General features: G+C 34.7%; 1 protein-coding gene across 18 annotated transcripts in view; it reads right to left on the bottom strand.

The window, feature by feature from the left end:
• MIER1 (MIER1 transcriptional regulator) overlaps positions 1–24990 on the bottom strand; it is a 56197-nt gene that overhangs the window by 19626 nt on the left and 11581 nt on the right. For 15 of the 18 annotated variants that reach the window (XR_003434305.1, XM_027114007.1, XM_027114013.1 and 12 more), the window contains 6 exons: positions 21875–21899; positions 18836–18981; positions 9063–9221; positions 8275–8407; positions 6536–6600; positions 3146–3218 (listed from right to left, as the gene is read on the bottom strand). Coding sequence is in view for 17 of the 18 variants with exons in the window: in XM_027114007.1 (XP_026969808.1) it covers positions 3146–3218; positions 6536–6600; positions 8275–8407; positions 9063–9221; positions 18836–18981; positions 21875–21899 (601 nt within the window). In the remaining variant the exon portion in view is untranslated. Of the gene's footprint in view, positions 1–3145; positions 3219–6535; positions 6601–8274; positions 8408–9062; positions 9222–18835; positions 18982–19908; positions 20018–20163; positions 20278–21704; positions 21742–21874; positions 21900–24990 lie in introns of those variants that run through there. The other 3 variants (XM_027114018.1, XM_027114015.1, XM_027114016.1) reach the window with 3 other exon arrangements.

Here is a 24990-nt window from a genome sequence, read left to right as displayed (position 1 = left end):
TTTTTCAGTAAGCAACTTAAGAATCAATAATTCGTCTAATATTCATTAGAAACAACAATTCACCTGGTCCTTTGCTATTCACTGCTTTGTAATTCCTAGCCAACATTTACTTACTCTAAAATTTACGTCATGCAAGCATGAAAATTTGAGAATACCTTGTTCCTTTCTCTTGACTTTTTTTCCTCAGTAGCCCATCTAATTCTCAGCTAATCTAGTAAAGGGTTCTCAACCTCAGCACTACTGACACCTTTGGCCAGATACTTCTTAGTTTGAGGAAAGGGGTCCCATGCATTGTAAGATGTTTACCAAGTATTCGAATTATTTAGTATTATCACAAAGCTGCAGCATTTACTCAGTTTTTAGTACATGGGAGAAACAAAACACCCACGCAACTTTAAAAATCATGTTTTTCATATGCCCAGCACTTTTTTGGGAATTAAACCCTTTTCATACAGTCTGAGCAGGGCTGACACTGCTCCCTGGAGCCCCAAGAGATAAAGGAGCCAGGGCAAGCCTGGGTACTCACTCTTCTCTTGGCTCACAGTTAATTCTGGTTGGGTAAGACTCAAGCTGAGTCAATAGAGGCTCTCTCTAGGACTTTTGCTGGAGCAAAGGGGGATGAGGAAGTTCTCATTTTTACTGGTTCCTGGCTAGAATAGTGAAAAGTATAAGTCATGAGCTCCCAGTAGCCATCCTAGCTTGTCTGACAATAAAGGAAAGGGGGAGGAGAGACACCTGATATCATAAAAATCCCGAATCCAGTTTTATTTGAAGCCAGACTAGCCAGAACTTCCCAGTAAAGCAATAAGGTAAATTCTTTTTTGCTAAAGCTAAACTGAACTCAGTTTTTGTCACCTGCAAGCAAAAGAGCATAAATTGATACTTTCTGAAAATGTGAATAATAAAACCTAAACATAAGGGTAAGATTAATCATCTTTTGGATATTAATGCCACTTACTGACCATTTTCTGTGCCAAACACTATGCCGCTAAGCACTACACGTAAAAACATCACATGTGAATCCTCGCACGAGCTTTATAAATAAATAGGTGACTGCTATTTTATAGACAAGAAGAAAAAAGTAGTTAAGTAACACGTCCATGGCCAAATGCCTAGATACTGATTCAAGTTTACTGACTCCACATACATTCTGTTTACACTATCTGCATCCACCTAATAACTCAGCTACCAAAGTGACTACGAAGTGTCTTATGTGAAAAGGATCTCCCAAGGTATTAAGGATACAAAGATGAATAAACAAATGATTATAATATACTCATTGAGTAAAAATGATCATTTACATACATTTAAGAGGAAAAGTTAATGTCTCTTTAGGATACTCAGTAATAGGGTTTCCTTATAGCAATGAAAAATTCTAATCCAACTGCCGAATAATTCCTTACAGTTCAGATATCAAGATATCTTAAGTTTTGTGGCACTGTTATCAAAATCACTCAAACCAAATGCTCTCCTTTTTGAATGTGATCACCAAACTGATGAAAAATACCCTGCGAAACTTTCGCTGTAAGGGAAAAAGGCACTATCCCTTTGACAGTTTTATTTCTAACAGTGTGGTTTACCTAATAGTTTTACAACAATTTGGTTTGTGTGCACAGGTTAACCTAAGTGGAGACGAATTCTTGGTATCATGACCAAAGTTTGAATTCCTAGAACTACAAAGATGAGGAAAGAGCCTGAATCATAGTGACTCATCTAAGGCAGTAACCCTGGTAAATGCATCTGATCCTCATACAATATAACACGCTTAACTTTCTCAAAGTGAGAAAGCTTCATAAACCACAGCTTTTCTGGAAAAAGAAAGAAAGAAAGAAAAAAAATATATATATATATACACACATAAAATTGCTTTCTAAAATGTTAAAATGGAAAACTGTAAATCAAAATTGGAGATTGTGATCACTTATTCACTGTGATATCTAACAATGCAAACATGTTAAAATAAAAGATAAACATATTGAGAGATAGTTAAAACCATCTTTAGCCATAATATTAACTTGCCACATATAAAAAAATACAAAAGCCAATGGATCATTCATTTTTGCACACAATTACAATGTATTCACAAACACTGTGCACAGAATTTCAATATACAACAAGGTCACTCCATATTGATACCTTTAACATTCCTGTATGTTGCAGAAATTAACCTGAAAGCTGTTACTGTTGTGTTAAAACATTTCTACTGTCACTAGAATTTACTAGCCTGTGGTGCTCCCTTAACTGCTTCTGATCTGCTGCTCTGCCCTGAAAGCAGGTGCATACTTAGAATATAAATTTTCTAGAGGGAATGCTGAAAAAGAAAACAAACAAGACGACAACTCCCAAAGGCTCTGTATATGTAAGGTGAAGTGCGGAAAAGAAAACTGAAATAAAGAAATGATGAAAGAGTTCTAGCATTGAGTGATGTCACACCGCACATGAAAACTCATTAAACGTGCGTGCGCACACACACACACTCTCTCTCTCTCTTTCTGGAACTCTCTCAAAAGCAGATAATCTGAAATAGACTTAAAAAAAAAACTTCAAGTATTCTGTTTTTGTTAAGTATTTATTATTTGTGACTTACCTTAGCACTTTTAGACAAAATAATGAAAAAAAATGTAAAATTTAAGTATACAAATTGTTTTTCCAAAGTAAAACAATTTTTCCAAATTGTTTTTAAATACACAAACATCAAAATACTCAATTTTAGTAATACTAGAAGTTTCAGAAGCAAATAAACTTTTTATATTAGTTGTTTACTTGTTTTTTTTAAAACCTGTCCAACAGCTTCCACTGAAACAAAATAACCTTTTAAAATATAAATCATAAAGGTTATAAAAGGGCATATATTTTAGAGTACTTAAAATATGAAAAAAATTAAAAGTTGGAATGTTTTAAGTCATCTAATAATCCAATACCAAAGAAGCATTCACTTTTCTTTCTTTCTTTTTTGGCTATACTTCTATGGACAGAAGTGGAGAAACAGAAAACGTATTTCTTACAGATACTGGTGCAGAGGTCTTCTTTCATAAATCAGTGGGGTAACAAACAAACTGTCATGTTCTTATCCCATTATAAAAACAGTTCATCAATTCAAAAGCATGAATTCAGCTATAAATTAGTAAATTTACTAATAACTCACCTTTTTCATTTTCTTTGTATCTACAAATGCCAACTGGAATCTCTGCTTGAAACATGGAGCCCACCATAATTTCCTATTTTAAAAATAACATAAAACATTAATAAGATCTAGTAACACAGATTTTGTATCCATTTTCTAGATTTACCTTCTTGGGTTAACTGTTCCTGGTTTGTCATAAAATACAGTTACAACCAATTAACTATCTCAGGGGAGTATTGTGAGGATGCATGAATTAATAATAGATAAGACCTTGGATATGACTGGATGAAAATATTAGTAATAATAATGGGGTGAAATGGATACAAACTTTACTTCAAAATATGGAGGAAAAGAAATAAAAATGAATTCTTATAATTCAATTATAAGATAACTCTGAAAAGCAGAAAGTCAAGTTAAAGTATTTTCAGAGCATCCCACTCTAAGCTATGGTCTCTGGATCAGCAGCATCACCAAATGCAAATACTCAGGTCTTACACCAGACCTACTGAACCAGAAACTATGAGGATGGGATTCGGCAATTACAAGTGTTTTAACAAGCTGTCCAGGTGATTCTGACACACACTGAAGTCTGAGAACCAGAGCTTTAAGGTAAGGGAACTAACGAAAGGGTTTGTAGAAAGCTCAGTAGAGGCCAAACGAATGAAACTCCAAACCAACTGGACAGGTAATTAGTGCCTAACTTTCATTAAAACAATACAAGATGAAACTGTACCTTCTCCCAAATGTAATTAAATCTTATTTTAGGAAATCTGGTAATCTATATAGTCAAAACACAGATTAGGGGAAACTGGCTATTCAGAAAGACAATGAGAAATCACCACTGATGAGATTTTACAAGACAGAGGGACCAAGATTAATTACATGGGCCCTCTTTTGTCTGTGGCTAAATGTTAATAATACAGTTACTACATTTTCAGAATGAAGACTTATGCAGGAAAGGTACAAAATCATGGTCTAGTAAGTTTAAATAACTCTTGGGATTTGAAAAGTTTCTCTCTCCTGTTATTGTTTCCCACTTTTGTTAGAATTTCATTTTATCTAGTATAACTTCAAAGACATGTTCTATGTAATAAATTTATTGCTGCACCTGTACAGGAAAACCAGTTAGTTTTCTAAAAATACCACATTCGCATTTTCTCTACTCATATATAGGAATTTTCTTTATGTCTTTCACCATAAAAAAGATTACTCTATTGTCACTTCTTGTGGCTCTTTTAACTTTACTCACCTATGCCTATCAGAGAATAATTAGTCAAGTTATCAACCCTGGCTAGGGCGCTTCTAAAATATAGATGTCTGGATCCATTCCAGACCAATTAAACTAGAATCTCTGGATGAAAGCCATGGTAATCAGTATTTAAAAGTTCTTTAAGTGATTCTAACATGAAGCCAGGGTTGATAACTTCTCGACTGGTATAAAGATAAGACACTTCCTTTTTCCTATTGAGTTCAGATAACTTCTTTTCACCTAATTTGTTCTGCAGGGAAGGGAAGGAAAACAGCGTTTAGGTGCATTATGTACCAGGTATCTTATGCAAAATTTTCATTAAATCCTCACCAACTTCGACAAGGCTGAATTTGTCATTCCCATATTGTATTTGAGGAGATGAAACTCAACAAAATTAATTTCCTCAGGAACACACTACTAGTAAATTCTGAGCTATAATTTGAACTCAGGTTTGATTTCAAAGCTGTTTCCTCTACCCTAGTTTCTATAAAAATTCAATTTCATCTTACAAGCCTTAGAAGATGAATCTCTGAATCCTGACACTTTTTTACAAATCTCACTAAAATAAGACAATCTGGATTTACTGTGGTCTACGTTATTATATATTTTTCCTGAGGAAGGGACTAATACTCCCTAGCAGTAAAGGCTTCATCTCCCCCATGTTCTCCCTCCTGAGTTTTTATTGCTTCATTAAAAAAAAAAAAATTCAAGGCTTAATCAAATACTCTCTTGGGAAACTCCAGATACAAAATCAATTTATACTGGAGAAAAGATAAACTTGAACGTGTGGTAGAAAATAACAGTTTAAGATGACTCCCAAGGTTTCTAGCTTTTTTTCACCTTAATTTCTACATGATATAGGAATCAGAAAAAAATGCATTGAAGAACACTTGCTCAAATAGGTCACACAAACAGTAACTTCTGTGATCCTTTTTTCTGTCTTCAGTCCCATCATTCATTCATTACTCACTCAAGTTAATTAACACATCCGGCACTGGGATAATCTTTCCTTACCACTCCAACCCACACTAATGTCTCTCTCTTCTAAACGTCTCTTTGGAAACCCATAAATAGATCAATTCTGGCTGAAGCCCAGAATCCTTGGGTAGCACAGTCCAAGTTCATTTGAATACTTCATTCTTCCCAACTGAAACTCTAAATATAGAGATTTTCCCTTATTTTAATCCACAAAGAGGTTAGCTCTTTTTAAGTTTGCCCCAGGCATCCCAAACTAGACAACTTTAAACAAACTAAACAAACAAAACACCAGGAAGCCTCAAAAGTATTAACTAATTAAGTAAACAATCATGACTCAAAAAGTGCAGAAAGGCCACTCAATTTGATATTTTGGGCTATTCTGCTTCCAAATAAATGACTGCTTATGCCCTAAATTAAAAATCAGACCTATGAAAAAGAACACTAAAAAACCTCAATGGAGATTTTAAGAGAAATATCAGGTCACCTATCTCAACAAGAATGACATCATCTCTTCTATATAAATGATTTGCCCCGATCAATTCTATATAACATTTTGATAAATCTTCCTAATAAGTCAACTGCTTTGCAACAGCTTAAAATTCTTCAATTTAACCATGTGATTAACTACACAATGTTATACAATTTTATGTTTAAAGACTACGTCAATATATTATCTTTAGACTCATTTTAGAAATTAATTATGGATAGTTATACCGAAGCCCTAATCTGCCTCTTCACACAATATACTCGAGTTGTAAATATCGACATTAATATGGGATGGAAAAACTTGTAATCTAACTTATTAAACAAAATTTACTTAACAAATACCAAAGCCTCCACAACTGCTTTCTCAAGTATATTAAAAAAAAAAATCACATGTGATACTTTTTATAGTGTAGCTAAGAAAAGTGTAATTTGTAGTGGTTCACAAATTTGGAATTCTAACCTTGCTCTGAGTACTGGCTTGCTCAACAAAGTCCAATTTTTTCTATACCATTATTTTATTTATAAAAAGGTAAATTATTTTTCTTACCTGGATGTATTAAGGGAAAGTCTAAACATTCATATGTCACAAAAAGACTTACTTCAATTTTATCAATATTTATACTTAGTAAAAGAATAATTACACTTGGCTTTTTAAATATTTATTTATCTAAGTTTTGGGAAAATATGGCTCTAACTACCTTTTTCCAGTCTTCTGATGGTATATAATCTTCATCTTCTTCAGATTCTTCTTCTATTTCACTATCTAGAATAAGTAAGACAATAGTACTATAAAATGATTGCTTATCCTATCCATTCTTATATCTACCATCAAATATTTAAATATGCCAAAAGGTATTTGCAGAGGTAGGTCAAGATATTTTTAATCAAATAATACCCTGTCAGTTAAAACAAAAAAAACAAAACTCATAAACCTTCTAGGACAATCTTCTTAGACAACTGTATTTTCATAAAATGATTTCCTACAAAAAATTTTAAGAAAAAATCTGATTCAGAGTCAAGATAATCTGTTTCTAAGCCTAATTCTCCTTCCAACAGCTTGGTGACAGAATAAATTATATGAGCTCAGTTTCTTCCCTTATAAAATAAGAATTGGGGCAAAACAGTGGTTTCTGAACAGTGCTCCTTAAAGCACTGACAACTCTGTAGCACCACTTTGGGGGGAGTGCATGAAGAGAGGGTATGTATGTCTTCCCAACTCCTGTTTTATTCAGAGCAGGCAAGCTGCTATTTGTTTACATTTTGGACTAAGAATGTATTTACATAAAGGGGTGGGAAATCTGAAAACCATGAGACTGTCAGCATCTTCTCAACTCTAAAATGGCACACAAAATTCAAAAGGGTAACACTGCATACAGAAATTAATTCTTCCTATGGAAAAGCTAAGATAGGCAGTATATTTGTAGCTTCAATGCATACACCATAACTAAAATACCAGATGTGAATTATGAAATATTATTTCAAGAGGCAGTCACTTAGTATCCCACTTTTGAGCAAACTTTGGCAATGGATCTGCTCCTGGTTTAACTAAGGGAAAAATACCACATTTCCCCCAAACAATTATCTCAGTAACTAATCTCTCTGTGCATTGATATACTTTTCAGTTGGACCATATCTGTAATCAAAGTTCACAATAAAATTATTATTAGCAGTCCTACATTCACTTCTAAACAAACTGTGTAACAGAAGTCACTCATACAAAGAAGTAGCCATGTTTAATCAGTTATTACTTTACCACATTTCATGAGAGGTTATTGTTCTTCAACTATTTTCCTTTTTCAAGTATAGAAATTTAGACCACATATTTAAACTAATAACACTAATGTTTAACTTTTTCTTATCTTACTTCCAGAGTAAGGATTCCTGCTTAGAATGAAATATTATGGAGCAGATGAAACATGCAAATATTCAACATACATATATTAAATGTTGTCTTGACTACTGGTCATCTCTGACTAGATCATAACTGTAGAAAAATTAGGAGAGTTCTTTGTATAACATATTCCTACCTCAAGAGTCAACCACTGTTTGGACTTGGGAGCCATTGATTAGAGAAAGCAATGCTTATGAATATATCAAGGCTGAGGAGGCAAAGAAAGCAGAAAATGGAAAACTGAGGAAAAGACTAGGAGAAATAAAAAAGATGACCATGAAACAAACTAAAGAACAGTCAAGAGGGAAAAAAAGGAACACACTCAGAATCGGGCATCATAGTGACACAGTAATTACTGTAGTATATTCATGGACAAGAGGGCCCCAGTACTGCTAAACTAATAATCTAGAACAAAATCCCATTACTGATGAGCAAGATTTCAAAATCAATGAATTCAAACAGAGTAGTGAAAAAAAACACTAAAATTTGAGGCATATATTAAGCAGTAAAAATCATATCCAAAAAATAGTAACTAATAACACTTACTTGTATCAAAATATTTACATCGACGTGGACGGATTATTTCCTGGGCATCTTGAGAAGCAACAGATTGTGATGGATCATCATTGGAAGACTGAGTTTCATCCTCTTGACCTGAGGAATCTTTTATATTCTCTTCCTGTGGAATAATAAATTAAATCTCTAAGATAAAAAGAAGATTGTTGCAGATGAAAGGTCATAGTATTCCAAATACAACTGGAAGGCTAAAATAAATATACTAAATGGTGTCTTGGGTTGGATCCTGGAACAGGAAGAAGAACATCAGTGGAAAATCTCGTGAAATCTGAATTGTCTGTAGTTTAATTAATAGTATGGTACCACTGTTGATTTCTTAGTTTTAATAAATAGACCATGGTTACACAGATGCTAACATTAGGGGTAGCTGAGTGAAGAATATGCAGAAACTCTGTACTATCTTTGAGCCTCTTATGTAAATCTAAAATTATTTCAAAACAAAATAAAAGTGAATACAGAACTGCCAATTAGCCTTTATTACTTAAAAAAAATAGCATTTTTTAAAAAGTTCATACAAATTTATTTAGACGAGGCATTGATAAGAAATCTGGAATGACACAGAGAAAACTATTACTTCTCTGGATTAGATTACAGGGGACTTCCAATTTGTATTACGTATATCTATATATTAACTTTTAACATTTAAATGTATTACTTTTAAAGTCAGTAAAAACAGATGACAAAAATAAGCAGTCAAAATGAATGTATTAATAAACTTTAACTTCAAGAGTAATAAAAATATATGTGTATAACCTTACTTTATTTTCCCCACTACAGCCACTGTTATCATCATTATCAGCATCTTCATCATCTTCACCTTCTTCCTCCTCCTCCTCCTCCTCATCTTCCTCAGGTAGTCGAATAGTACTATCATAACCATAAAGGCTGAGAAGTTCATGAATTGGCATGTCGCCTTCCTAAATAGAACAAAATAAAAAGTTAATTTCTGAATAGGTGATATTTCATATTCCTATAATTCACAAATCTGTTGAGTATACTCTTAGAACTGTTATGAATTCTCAAATCATAAAAGGTAAAACTGAATATAATTCTGAAACCTAAGAAAATCCTAGGCTTTTACTATTCTTTTCTGCATCAATTCAGTGAATGTATACCAATGTTCAGTTAACACTACGTATGGATGCTCACACTTAGTAAGCGTACCATACATAATTTGGGAGTGGGGAAATAGAATAATCAGAAAATAGACTGTAAAGTAAGTTAACAAACCCAGAAAGGGGGATGAAATTCATAGCCCAGCCCAAATAAAACAGCAATGACATACATGAATGATACTGGATTACATTAGCTATATATTCTTTTCTAGGTTTATGTATAATTGCATATAAAATCCTTTCATGGAATCCTTACTATCCATCTTACAAAACTGTTGTATTATCTCCATTTCATAGATGAGGAAATTGAGGCTGGCAGATTAAGCAATTTCTCCAAAAACCACACAAGTTACAAGTAGTGAAGCCAGATTTCAAGTCTAATTACAAAAGCCCATACTCTTATCATATATATACCAGGCTGCCTCAGCCAGGGACCTGGACCTTCCCCAATCATCACAAAAAACACACCCTCCTCAAGGTGAAATGAAGAAATATCCGTATGTAATGAAATGAAATCAGCTTTCTGCAGAGGTACTCACTCTAATCAATAATCAAGCATGATAAAGTATCAGGGAAACATGACAGAATTGATTATAAAAAGGAAGTTTTACACAGACGCACACATACACACTCTGAAGAAAAATTTAACTGAGTCAGTCAGTTTAGAACCTAGAACAAGGATAATCATGAAACAAGACTTTTGTATTTCTCCAGCAGTCTTGTAGCCTCATTCATGGATAGAAATAAGTCTAGCCCGTGTGTTAAATACACTGTTATAGTGGGCATGAATACATCAGACTGGATGATATAACCTGGTGACACTAAATACTTAGATCATACAGTGACACTAAATACTTAGATCATACAGTTAACCCCCATCACTCAGAATTCGTGTGTAAAAAGCAACTAATGATTATAATTTGAAAAAATTTTCTTATAGAAAGAAATAGGAAGAAAATACTGTTTAACACTTCTATTTCATACTGTAAATGGATATTCTAGTTATAAATCAGCCTGACAAGCTGGCATACTTAATTGACATCTCGTATTGTGATTCTCAAGGTGCAATAACACAGACAGTGCGTGAAGTGTTCAAGGATCTAGTCCCTGCAGATATCTGGTCCAGTACCAAGCATCTGGTACAGGAGACAGAAATTTGGGAATTAGGAGTCAGGATTTAAGAAAACAGAACTTCAAAATCAAGAAAGAAGTAATATGAGAAAAAGATATAGAAAAGGTGGGTTATATAAACAATCATAACATATAGCTTCCATAAAGTGTCTTCTATATGCCAGGCATTTGTGATAAGTGCTCTAATTCCACTATCTTATTCTCTTTTCTTAACAAAAGCAGAGTGAGAATATTACACTATCTTATTTGATCTTTAAAAGTACCAAATGACAGTGCTACCTTTATATATGTAAATAAGAAAACCAAGCAGAGAGAAACATCATGCACTGACAGAGACTTTACTATAATACCTAGATCTCCTAAGCCCAGCTCATACTTTCCATAAACTTCTGCACCACGAATGAGAAGCAGGTTTAACAATGAAGTCACTTCTATGACCAACCCACTGAAGTCACTATTATGAATAAGGGCCAAACCAGGAAAAACACTTTAGTGTAGGTTTGCAACTAACATTTACATGGACCTTGAGAATTCATAAACAGCCTGTTTCATAATATTTATTTCATCTTTAAGACTACCTTAATATGCTACTACTACCTCTAATTTTTACAACTGAGTTAACTGATACTTTGAGAGATCACAAAAAAGAGGTATGATTACCAATCAAATAAATGTCTTCAAGTTCTCTACCTTTGGTCTGTCTTATTCAAGGGCAAGAGAATCACCTTGAGACCTTATTTAAACAGACTGCTGAACCCCACCCCAAAGTTTCTGATCTAGTAAGGCTGATGTGGGGCCTGAGTATCTGCATTTTTTAAAGTACCAGGTGATATTGATGCTGCTGGTATGAGACCACCTGGAGAACCACTTATCTCACAGTTCTAGGATAAGATAACTGCAAATCAGCCTTTCCAGTGGGAGGTAATAAAGTGCGATCATTATCTTTAATAAAGCTTATCACTAACAGCTGATAGCTAAGTTGCACGTCAAAAGGGTAAGTGATACACCAACTGCATGAAAAGATTTTTTTTTTTCTTTTTAACCATTTTCAGGTAAGTGGAATATCTGACTTCCATGGTGAGGTCAAGATTTTTCCCTCTTGGATACACATCTGAGAAGTGTGACTTGCTTTATAAAAATTCATTTCTCAAAGAAAAATTTAGCAACACCTCCAATATTGACTAAGCAGAGAACAGAGTAGAGTCAGAAGCAGCTGATCATAGTGCATTTGGAAGAGAAGTGCTTGAATCTGAAAAACAGTAACAGAACTGGAAGAGAGAAAAGTCAGAGGAAATGACAACTGTGCAAGCGTAGAAAACAAACAATGAATAAGCAGGTTATCCTGATTATAATAGAAGGTATCTGTAGTAACCAAAAAAAGTTAGGGCTGGTATTTTTACCTACTTTCTCTAGTTTTACTTAGTTTCTAAAGGGATCTGTTATACTCTACTTTTGATTCATTTGAGAGTAGCTGTTGAACAGTGATTGACCTTTTGATTCATTTGAGGGTAGCTGCTGAACAGTGACTGACCCTATGGAACATCTTAGGGAAAATTATGCACACAACAAAATATTCAAGATGGACTTAGGCAGGGAGAAATTTAGTCTGCTAAGTTGGAATCCACTGTTATTCATATGAGTATAATCAGAGCCTAAACCAAATTAGTGGTTGTGGTACTGAAAAAACTCAAGAGACCCTGCAGAAGCAATCAACAGATTTAACCATGGGTTAAGAGTGATCAAGAGGTTCTTGTGACACTGAATCTCTGGCTCCAGACATTCCTTGGACCCAGATACATATTCGTATGACACCGAAAAAATAATAAAAACAATAAAGTTCTAAAGAAGTTCTAACAAATTTCTAAAAAGTTTATTTTCGGTCAAAGTTGGTTTTAGGTGGGTTTTATCATGTGTAAACAAAATATCCTTGCCTATTCCATCAAGAAAATTCTTAATATTGAAAACAAAGACTATATAGTGGTATTATGCTTTTCTTTGGAATTGACTTTTAATTTGTTACCCAATATCCAGTTAGTAAGCAACAAGTCAGTAAGCAACAATCATGACCCACACAGTATGAAAAATACCTTACTTGATCTAAGGTATAAAGTGATGCCCTTACAGAAAACACTGGGCTACAACTACAATAAAACCTCAAATTAACTTTGCTGAGGAATCCCCAGTTTTAAATTCAAGTATCATATCTTGTCTGCTACCCAATCCTTTCTTTCTACTTCTACACGCATCTCTTTCCAGAAGTGTTCTTTCCTCCATTCCAAGCATGTATTTTGATTGAAAGCTTACCTCATGGACCTCATAGTATCTAACCCAATTAGAATCACTGTACTCCCTGGCCATGCATTTGGAATGGGCACATGACCCAAGGTGGACCATAATTTGTTTCCAGAATTTTACCAATAGCAGCTAAAGAATATAGGCTATATCTCAAGCAATAAATCTAGGAGCCTGAAAACTGACAAGATGTGAAGAAAATTAGTCTGAAAAAGGACACCACCATGTAAAAAAGTAGAAACAGAAAATATGTTCTGGTGGCACTTGAGTCCGTGAGGTCTAGATATCCCCCTGCCCTTAATGAAATTAACACAAGCCTTACAACTAAATCTTCATTTTGCCTAAGCTAGTTCAAGATGGATTCCTGTTATTTGTCCCCAAATATTTGATATAAAAAGTAATGCTGGGCTTCCCTGGCGGCGCAGTGGTTAAGAATCCGCCTGCCAATGCAGGCGACGTGGGTTCGAGCCCTGGTCCGGGAAGACCCCACATGCCGCAGAGCAACTAAGCCCGTACACCACAACTACTGAGCCTGCGCTCTATAGCCCGCGCTGAGCCCGTGTGCTACAACTACTGAAGTCTGTGCGCCTAGAGCCTGTGCTCTACAACAAGAGAAGCCACCGTGATGAGAGGCCCGCACACCACAACGAAGAGTAGCCCCCACTCGCTGCAACTAGAGAAAGCCTGTGCACAGCAGTGAAGACCCAATGCAGCCAAAAAAAAAAAAAAAATCTCAAAAAAAAAAAAAGTAATGCTATCCCGTAAAGCAAATGTTCTTTGCTATTTCCTTCTGAAAAAAGACTAAAAGATGAATAAAATGTGGCTGACAATACATTATACTAGGGCCCATCAGTCACCTGTTCCAGAGACTTTCTCATTAGCTTATATTGTCGAAGTCTATGTTCTACCAGGTACTAAGGGGCTTTCCCCAAATTGAAACATCACAATAAAGTGTCAAGAGTGTTTTGTTCCCATTCATACAAGAGTTGAGAAATGGAAGGAGCAGAGTGAAAGAGAATTATGAGTCAAGTACAGTGGTTCTCCACTGTTCGGGTGTTACAGATTTCTTTGAGAATTTTATGAATAACTATTAAGATTTATTGAGTGATTATCATGTACCAGACACTGTGCTCAATGTTTTACATATATCATCCTTGTAATAACACTGAAGCTTAATAATGTTAAGTAACTAGCCCAAAGTTACACACTCAGTAAGTAGTACAGTCTGACTCACTGCTTTACAGTGCCCTTACATACATATGCATATACACTCCCTTCCTCAAAACCTGATCCTAGGTTAAGTGTACATCATCCTGATGGAGAGTGAAATAAGATGTGCAGGGTTGATAGACTATAAGAAGTAAGGAAAAGTAAGGAAAGAAGTTGATAGACTATAAGAAGGAAAATGGACATAGTACAAGATGAATAAAAATCAGCCATGTGGACTATACCTACATATTGTGCTTTAAAATATAAGTTGTCTAAGCACTGTAACAAAAAGAGGGACAATCATGTCTATATAAGCTCACCGGAGACTAGGTGGAGGTGGAAAGAATATAGACTTTTTCAAAGACAAACATTATATCTGAAATTTAATCTGTCCTTAAACTTCACAACAATAGGGTAACATTACCAATCACCACCAGCAGCATGATAAGGTTGGAGTGGTATCCGTCTCCTAGCTGCACAGGAGGTGGCTCCCTCTCCCTCACACCAGGGGATTAGTCATTTAGCAATGACTGCACGTGGTACCAGGTGTTGGCCAATGAAGGGCCATTTGGTGGATGGACATAGTACTCTTTGTATACCTGTTGTGACTTACCAGTAAATACTTATTAAGTTGGGGGAAAGAAGGAAAGAGACTGATTTTCAGCCAGGAAGGCTTAAAAGACCACATCCAGATTGGACAAGAGTGCTGGTTCCTAAGGTAACCAACCTCTTGGGGCTGGGGCTTCACTACAGAATAAACTATGAAGAGATGAAGGCAGTGAACTCTTCTTTATAATCTCCATGCTGGAGTTTCTTTTTTTTATCTGTATAATTCATGTGGTGTGTACACTTAAAAAAAAACCTCAATCTCTCACATTTTAATCTTTATTCTCTAGCTCTGGAGATCCACTGGGTGAAATGTGTCTAGCACTTTAAAGTGTTAATTATTAACACTGTTATAATGTGATTTTCAAAACTATAAATACATAAAGATATAGCTGATCCTGATCCCTCTTCTCCCAAATAGACTGCTACTGTTAAGTGAGACCATGGGTTTTAAGAGTGCATTTGAAAAACAGAGTTAAACCTGCATATTGCCATTCCCAGCAAACCAAAGTTTACTATGGGAATGATTCTGACACTTCTAAGATCACTAATAAATTCTAACCTGTACATCTAATTCTCTTAAAACATTTAAATGCTGAACTTACCTAAAATACTTTATATTGATAAGATTCATGCATACAAACATAACAATACACATAAAAGCTAGTTTACACTGAAATTTTAGAATTCATATTGAATGAACTTAAAACTACAGGTTATTGCAGTTACTGATAACTCCTGAATGAATCAACTGTCAAAATTTTGCCCCAATTACATCAAAGGTCCATTTCATGCAACCAAAATGCCAGGCATAAACTACCTTACCAATTCCTGACACAACTATGATGTTTCACTTCTATACAAGCAAATTAGTAATCAATGACAAAATCATGCTCACCTTTTTAATAAAAACAAAAACCAGTTTGGTTTGGACCTAAAGAGTTTACAACTATAGGAAATCCAATACATTGGCCCTGTAGCTTAGCTCTAGGCTACAGATGAAAGCACTGGTGATTATGTGCTACTTACACCTAAGCCTTAATTACTTTGGGAAAAGTTATAAGTACTCTCTGAGAAGGTTTAAGAGTGTCTGGTTGAAAAGAATGATAAAAGATTGGTTCCCCTGTCTTTCTCTCCCTTTGTATATTTTAATTACTTTTTCCTAAAAAAAGGGTCATTTGAAAGCAAATTCTGGGGGGTTGTAAGGGACTGGGGAAGGAGGTAGAATAAAGGAGAAAATAGGAAAAGACCATAACACAAGCAAAATTTTAGTGAAGCCCATTAGTAATTTTGTACTAATTATAGTAGCCCACTTTCTGAAATAAAATAATCATTCCACTTCATAACCTATTTTCACCTGTACTTGATTATCTCTTCTTGAGTAATTACTTACTCAATTACTTGACTAACACAGAATGTGAAAAAATAGAAAATATAAGTTCTTCTTCCTTTACCCTTTATCCCATGGATGGGTTATTCAGAAAAAAGAAAATATATCTAAAGTGGTAAGTTTCTGTGAAATACAGGCAAATAACTAAAAATAACTGCATTTCCACCTTATGAATATATGAAGCCACTGTGACTGATTGTTAAATCAATCGTTTCCTCTGATGTTCACCTAGGTTCTGAATCATCCAAGCAAATTATCCCAGTTTTTGAATGGCTTTCCAGCCTCTTATAAAGAATAGTTCTGACTCCAGATTCCTCGAGTTCTTTTTAACTCATCCTTGAAAAGCTTTTATAACAGCTCTACACCATTACCACTAAGATCAATTCTGTTGTCTGGCTTAATAAAATATTGAATTGCTTAGGTATTATGGATTAAGCCAGTTTTAATCACTAAATGATTCAAAATGGGATCACCTGACAAGATTTGACTTAATACTACTACTTTTCCAGCTCTTTAACTGTACACTTTAAAAAGTTCTAGGGCTTCCCTGGTGGCACAGTGGTTGGGAGTCCGCCTGCCGATGCAGGGGACACGGGTTCGTGCCCTGGTCTGGGAAGATTCCGCATGCCACGGAGCGGCTGGGCCCGTGAGCCATGGCCGCTGAGCCTGCGCGTCTGGAGCCTGTGCTCCGCAACGAGAGAGGCCACAACGAGAGGCCCGCGTACCGCAAAAAAAAAAAAAAAAAAAAAGTTCTAAACTAAAATTCTGAAACATAGATTAATCTTTACTACTGTAAAAGTGGAAGAATTCATTTTTCGATGACATTATGTACTCCAAATGCTTAAAGGCTGGCATATGTCTTTTTTCGTACGTTCTTCTTGTCATGGAGTTCAGCAGATTGTATACATAATACCTTTCAATGATAGCATACCAAACTGATTTATTCATTCATTCAAAAACTCTGGGTGACCACTCTTGCTAGGTGCCATGAAATACATTGGTGAATAAAACAGACTATCCCTCCTCTCATGGAACTAAAGGATACAGACAAAAAAGTTAAACAAACATATAATTACAAATTGTGTTAGGTATAAAGAAAGCATTGAATGGGGTACAGTGGTTTGTAAAAGCTGATTAGGGGCCAGGAAAGGCCATTCTGAGGAGGGAATATTAAGCCCAGACTTGAGAGGATAAGGAGCCAGACGCAGAAAGCACATACCAGAGAGTGGGAATGAGCTGAAAAGCCTTGAAGTGTGAAAACAAACAGCACATCTAAGAACAAAAGCAACTAGTGTAGCTATACAACTAGTGTAGTAAAGGGATAAAGGACCATATCATGTAGGTGGCCTTGCTGGCCAGGGAAAGGAGTCTGGATTTTCTTCTGGTGTAACAGGAAGCCACTGAAGAGCTTTTTAAATAGAAGGCTGATATAAATTGATTTATATTTTGAAAAGATCATCATAGTTGCTGTGGTAATATACTGGAGAGAAGAGTGGTAAAAGAGGACATGAAAAATCAGTTAGGAAGCTACTGTAATAGTCTAAGCTAAAAATGATGGTGACCTGGGCTTGAGGGTAGCAGCAGAGATGGAACAAGAGCCAGATAAGAGATATTTCTGGATAGAAATGATAGGTTTATTTAGGAATGGATATTGAGAATGAAGAAAGATGACTCCCTGGTTTCTGACTCAGGCAACAAGGTAAACAGTAGTACCATTTTCTACTGAGATGGAGAATACAGGGAAGAAACAGGCAGAGGAAGGAGAACATCAATCAATAATTCTGTTTAGACATTTAAAATGTAAAGATGTCTACTGAGATATCCAAACAGAAATGTCAAGCAGGTGGTTAGATAAACAAAACTGGAGACAGGGAATAGGTTAATGCTAGAAAAATAACTAAGAAATACTGAGCATACACAGACACCATGGGATTAAATGAGATCAACCACCTAGCTTAGCAGTGTCTAAACTTGGTGTGCACACTTGGTGAAGATGTAGATTTGAGCCCCCCCGCCCCGCATTCTGATTCAGTGTGCCTGGGAGAGAGGCATACAAATGCACATTTCTTAGTGAGTCCATGAGTGATTCTGATGCAGCTGACCCTCATACTGTATTCTGAGGAGCACTGATCTACAGACAGAAGAAAGCACAACCCAGAACTGAGAACTGGGAAATTCCGAATCTAATCCTTGAGGAAAGCAAGACGAGTCTACAAAAGACACTGAAGAGGAACAAGGAGATCGGGAAAACGACAGTGGGTGCTCCAAAATTCAAAAAAAAGAAGGGAATAGTAAATTGTGTTAATACCTCTGAGAGTTAAGTAGAGAAAAAAGCGACCAAAGGATATAACAATAAAATCACTGGTTATCTTGATAGGAAAGGGGCAGAGACAATCTAGAGCACTTTATGGAGTAAGCAGGAAATGAGGAAGACGATGACAACTCATAAGAAGTTTTGCTTCTGAAGGGGAGTAAATAAAAGGTGCAGTAATTGGGGGAAGGCAGAAGGTATGTAAGAGGAAATTTAGTACCCTTTTTTATATATTTTTGACCCAATATCTGTGATGTTTTACCAAAGTAACTACTGAATTCTAATTCACATAATAAAGTTCTTTTTAAAAAATTTCCAACTTTAAATTATCCCACCTATGACCACATAAAATTTTTCAGTATTGATTATATATAATACCACTTTCCCCAAAATAAAGTAGAGAACTAAAATTTAGTGTTTCCTCTCTCCACAAAAAAGTTATAACCACTTCATTCTCTAGCTCTTATTGTTATTTACCCTTGCAAGATCCTCTATTTCAGAACTGAAGTTTGTTTCTCCTTCCATCATTTCTTCCTCTTCTAATGTGCGTTCATCATCAAAATCATGAACCAGCATGTCAGCTGATGGATCAAATTCATGGTCATCTGATGTTGCTGAACCTCCTGGTAAAGAATATTTTAAACAGTTTGGTAAACCAAATTATGTGTATCTTATTAATATTAATTTAATGTATATGTTATCTGAAGCTGGATATGTCAAGTAAAAGTACGAGGGAAAAGCTATGCACAAAAGGCTATGCACGGGAAGTATTATTTGTTGTTTTCTAAAATTCTTGCCCTTACTTATCACCCCCCACAAAATATCTTCTTTAAGGATTATTTTTTACCCTGTTTCACTTCTATATATTTACAGTGACAACCGCAAAACGGGGAGGAGGTGGGGGGAATGTTTGAAGAGTACTGTAATCTTCCAACAAAACGTGAGTTGTAAATAATAAATGGTCATATCAAATAAGAATGATCTTTTGTGTGAGAAAAGTCAATTCGTAATCAATTGATTGATATTTAATAGAACCAATGAGTATGAATATACAGTCATGTGAAATACACAATCATCTGAATACACAGTCTAATGAAAATACAGCTGAACTCAAATATTATTTTATCACATATCCACGAAAATATATTCTAATATAAAGGTAGTTGTCCTTAACTTAGTTGAAATAACTCAAAGATAGAGTATAAAAAGCAAAGTTTATTAAAATTACATACAAAACTCTTACGAAAGGCATTAAAAATAATCCAGTAGGTAACTTGTATAAGCTAATCTATTTTTAGCCTTGTGGCTGGAGAATACTGCTGTACTCAATAGGGTCAAAACTTGTAATAGGCGATAGCAAATGCTGGGCGTATATAGTCTATAAACTATCCCCACATTTGGCTATTGCCAAACCTGGACTTAAGTTTACAAAAGCATTGTTAACTAATAAACAAATGAGTTACTTAACACTAAAAAAACCAAAAACAATTAGCAATTTATTTTTATCAATTTAAAATGTTAAAGGTTGTATTACCTTTATATATACCTACCCTTCTATTTCACTCCATTAAGAAAACCAATAAGTAAAACAGAGATATAGAGGCTGATTTCTTGAAAAATCAGACAATTAGGAATAAGGGGCACCAAAACTCCAGGGTTCTTGTTACCTCACAATATTTTCTTATGCGCCAAATACTATGCTTAAGCACTTCACATACATTATCTCATTTAATCTTCAAACAATCCTATGAACAAAAAACAAAAACTTGAGGCCCAGAGAGTTTAAATAGCATGTTTAAACTCACAGAGCCAGTAGGTGCCAAGAACGGAATTTTAATCCTGGTTCTGCCAATTCCAATGCCTTTGCTTTTACTGTGCTTCAAGGCTCCTGTAAGCCCGAGTTTCAGAAGCAGTAGATATTCTGCCTCAAAGAATACCTGAAAAGAGCCTATGTTCACAAAGATGAGTAAACTGCAAGCTAGGTCAGATGGCAAAGCACTGAGAAGTCAGTATGCTCTCTGAGGAACGTAACAAAATATTGATATTAAATATAAAATAACTAAATATATAATTGCTAAATCAAGTATTATCTTGTTATAATACAAATGAGTTATCAGAGTTTTAGAATGATTTATAAAATAAAAACACTTAAGAAATTATATTACTTTAATTTCTTCTGGAAATTAAGAAGAATGTGGCATAATTTTAGTAGGGGATCTTAGTACTAGGTGAGGGACCTTAGTACTAGGTGAGGGACTAGACACAAGGGTTCTGTAAGAGCAGTTTGAGAATCACTAATTTAGTTGTTGCTTCTTTGTCCCAATCATTCTTCCTTCTTTCTGAGTTTTCAATGGAAATGTCCCAAAACTTTTCGGTTCACACAGCAATCTTCTAGGACACTTAGTCAATAATTATGTATTCCTACAGATGTTGCTATATTTTTCTTCACCCTTGTTTTAGTTGACTTCTTTTTACCTTGTTCTTTGAGACCAACTAACCATCCTATTCCTTTCTGTTAATCACTAAGGCCCAAGATTAGGCTATCTCCTAGGGAAAAGAATCCCAAAAGTAAATTATTAGGGTTAGGGAGTCTGGTGCTTTGTGTAAGTATTTTGCTTCAGAGTTAAGGCTAGTATCACTGTTTCGTCATAGAATTCCATCCTACTGCAAAATCACTAAAACGTACCTTACATCTTTGCAAAGACTCAAAAGATAAATTCAGTTTATAATACATCACGTGCACTCATTTAATCATTTTATTACCTTCCCTCCCCTAAATCCTCACCTCTAATGGCTACTAGATGTAACTGGTTTACATTGGTGGAGTCTATAGACAAACCATTTAGCCTGGGTCACATGACTACTATTATTAGCATCAATTCCAAAGTACAGATGTTACAAAGGACACAGCCTTTCACCAGTGGACCAAAAATTTTTTTACATTAAGTTTTTATTCCTAATTTTTTCTTAATTGCCTACAATTATTATTACTTAAAACAATAAACATTTCCTTGGACAGAAGCCTGATACTACAAATAATAAAATCTAAAAATAACTTTCTTAATTTACAGCAACACTCATTTGTTGAATCTTTTATTTTACCTTTCCCTCTCTCATATGCGCTAACAGTATTTTTCTCAAATACTCTGAGTTTCCTATACAATCAAATATCTCTAAGCAGTTAATGTTTCCTTTTTAAAAATACACTTCAAATATACTTCAAATCAAACAGCAAATAAAAACTACACAAAATACATGTGGCAATTCATTAAAAAAAGAGAGAGAGAAAGAGAGAGAGAGAAGAAACCCACAAATAGTCACGAGGTTGAACTCACAGCAGCCTCACCTGTACCTTCATGGGCAGTCAAATATTTCATCCATTTCTTTTTCCCCAGAGAAAAGAAGCATTCAGAAGAAAAGCAAGTCAGATGATAGTCTAACTCCTCTAACCTTTATGTAACTAATAGGCCAAATGTTAGTCGAACAGAGATTATAAAAAATATAGAAAATACTTACCTGGACTTGAAGACTCAACAGATGGCTGAGTGGGGGAGAAAAGAACAAAAATTAGCATCTTTGTGTAGTAAATCTTTATAAAAATTACAGGAATTATTCAATGACTGATATAAACACCAAAAACTATAGTTACGTTTTAATGTCTGAATTGTCTAAGACAAACTAAAACTTCCCATATAATCCTTTCTCTGACATTATGTTAACTTAAACATAGAGAAAAATCTAAAACGTTCCTAAATCTAGAAACAAAGACAATAACGTGGAATTAGATTCAGATTTTAAGGCAAACATGTATCTCATAATATATGTGGTTCAAGAGATATGATTCTAGATCCTGGAATTCTCTAAAATATTATTTCCTTATCAATACAGGGAAAACCCAAGGTTTGTTATCAAGCTGGTCTCTGGCTTAAAATGAGTGTGAGAAGGGAGGCAGAAACAATTTAAAACGTTGTTTTAAATAAAAATTTCGTTGTAAGAAAGCAGAAGGAAAAATTTAAGTGTTACTTCAGCACCAGACAGTACATTAGGTTAACTTTACTAACACAAAACATACTTTTAAATTACCACAGAATTAACAACCTTTCAAGCTCAAATCTGGGAAGGTTATCTAATGTAAGATCACAAAGATTCCCAATTATAATGTTCCTTCTACTGTACCATTCTACCTCTCATAAATTTAACCACAAGCATCTGGAAAATTTAAAGATAAAATTGTTAGCAATTTATTTTAGTGTTATCACCACTTGACAGTCTGTGGCTGTGTTTTATCTTAATTCACAATTATAAACAAGTCATCTGCAAACATCAATTCCTACAAATTCAATAATAGAAATTCAAAAGATGCCTCAAATGACATAAACTTTATAACTGAAACCTTGCCTATTCATTTCAAGTTATCTATTTCATGCTCATTAGAAGTCAGAGATGCTGGAAGTCCAAAAGCACTAGCAAAAAGATAGAGATATTCTAGTGTTTTCCTTCTTTCTACTAAGAAATGGGGCAAAGAGGCAAGAACAAAATTGAAATGAGCAAAGTGCCCGATTTTTCAAAAGCTAGGCATCTAAGACAAATTCTTATAAGGTGTTAAAAGTCCATTTTGAAAACTGTCCACATTATGCTATTGCAGTAAGTATGCCATTCTAGAGTCCATGTGGTGACTTAGATTGTTTTGAGGCATACTTTTTCAAGGGTCCTATTTTTTCCTTTTAATTCTTACAAAAGAATGGTTCTTGCCTACAGCATTGTCTCATTCTAACAAAAGACCAACAGTATTCAGTATTATATATTTTCAAGTGTCACACCACCATCTTTACTTAAAAGTCACTCTGCCACAACAGAGTGAAAACAGTGCTACTGTTCAATTTGGTTCCTCCAATGGGAAGCTGTAGAGCAGGGTAACAAAGAATGTAACCATAAAAAGGGTTTTTAGCTTGCTTAACATCTTTTGAACAGTTATACACTTCTAGCTCAAAATAGATTTAACCACCACACAAATTATTACACAGCAAATCAGTATTTTAAAATATTAATCCACTTCTACTTCGTACTTTATTTCCTAAGTTTAAGCACAACCTCTGTTCAAGGCTACAGCAAAGTTAATGACTATCTTCATCTGGTCCCAGGTTCACTATCCACAGAGTAGCCTTACAATGCTGTTTTTCCTTTTTCGTAAACTTCTGAAATTGGTTTGCATGGCATAAACAAAAAGAACCCAGGACTTCTTTCAAATTAGCTAAAAAGAAATAGCTCTTTGAGCATCTGGTTCTTTTTGAACACTTCAATAATTATTCCGCTTAACAATCTTCTGATTAAAAAGGCTGATTAAAAATAAGTTATTCTACTGAAGAATAAAAGGTACATTTTCACTGATGTTATTACATACTGGCAATAACAGATACTGAATTGCGACTGGCGTCTGTATTTGTATTTGTAAGACGCCTCAGACTGCGCTAAATGCCAATAGACACCACACTGATTGTTGTTTTACTGGTAAATAGTTACCACTTTAATGTTCTGAAAAAGGCCTGAAATATCTTCCATTTATTAAGATACCAAATGTTTAGAGGACTGATAGCATTTGTAAGTATAGCTGGCATAAGGTAGAACACTCAGTGCTCAAAGATAGCACTAATCATATTATGTAAGACATACTAGAATGTTTTAAAACCGTGATTTGATGGATGGTATATCTAGATTAGAACTGGGGGAGGGGAAGTAGGAATGGTTTGCCTATAGATACATATTTTAGTATTCCATGTTCAAAATAAAATTCTACTGTATCAGTTTGATGAAGACGGGAGACCGGTTTCCTGAAAGTTAATTATATCCAATTAAATCAAAGATGAGCTTCTTGAAAACAGGCATTTGAAAATAGTGTATACTGTAAACATTACTTTTGTCCAACCAACAAACTAAATGATTATCTTTCAAATGAAATATGAGCTTAGTATCATAATACAGAAAACTTTAGTATGAAATGAGGGCATTTTTTATTTAGGTATTTAAAAGAACAACAGAACCAGCTTATGTTCATAGAGCACTACATATTTTCAAATGCATAAGGTTACCTGATCATAAACCTGACAATAAAACCTGCCCCACCTACCTCATTTTATAGATTAGCAAACCCAGGGAGATAAACTAACTTGATCAAGGTTCCATGGTGGTTAGTGAAGGTAAAGCCTAGGATCTGATTCCTTCTATACTTCCCATGGAAACAACTATGTTAAAAAAAAAAAAATTATCTTTACCTCTCTCCTCCTTACTTTCTCTTTCTTTTTAAAATGGTTTTCATCTATCCAAAGCATGTTTAAAAATGTGACTGCAAGTTGTCATCTGTCATGTCACTCTTATTTATGTCACATTAGGAACTGGTATCTCTAACAATACCCTCCAGAAAAACCTGCAACATCTACCGTTAATGACTACAGTAAATTAGAAAGGAAGAAGGAGGGGAAAAATAAAACTAAAGCTAAACAGGTAATCATTTGTAGCAATACCTATTTTTAGCAAAAGCTCAAATTATAAAATGTAAGCAGTAAAGAAAATTTTTACATTGGGGATTAAAATGCACTTAAAATGCACTCATACATTACTGGCAGAAGTATGAGTTA

This window comes from Aethalodelphis obliquidens, unplaced genomic scaffold, assembly GCF_003676395.1.
Source record: "Aethalodelphis obliquidens isolate GAN/ISIS:26980383/991018 unplaced genomic scaffold, ASM367639v1 scaffold13, whole genome shotgun sequence".
NCBI classification, from domain to species: Eukaryota; Metazoa; Chordata; class Mammalia; order Artiodactyla; family Delphinidae; genus Aethalodelphis; species Aethalodelphis obliquidens.
This window is presented reverse-complemented; position numbering and strand designations above follow the sequence as displayed.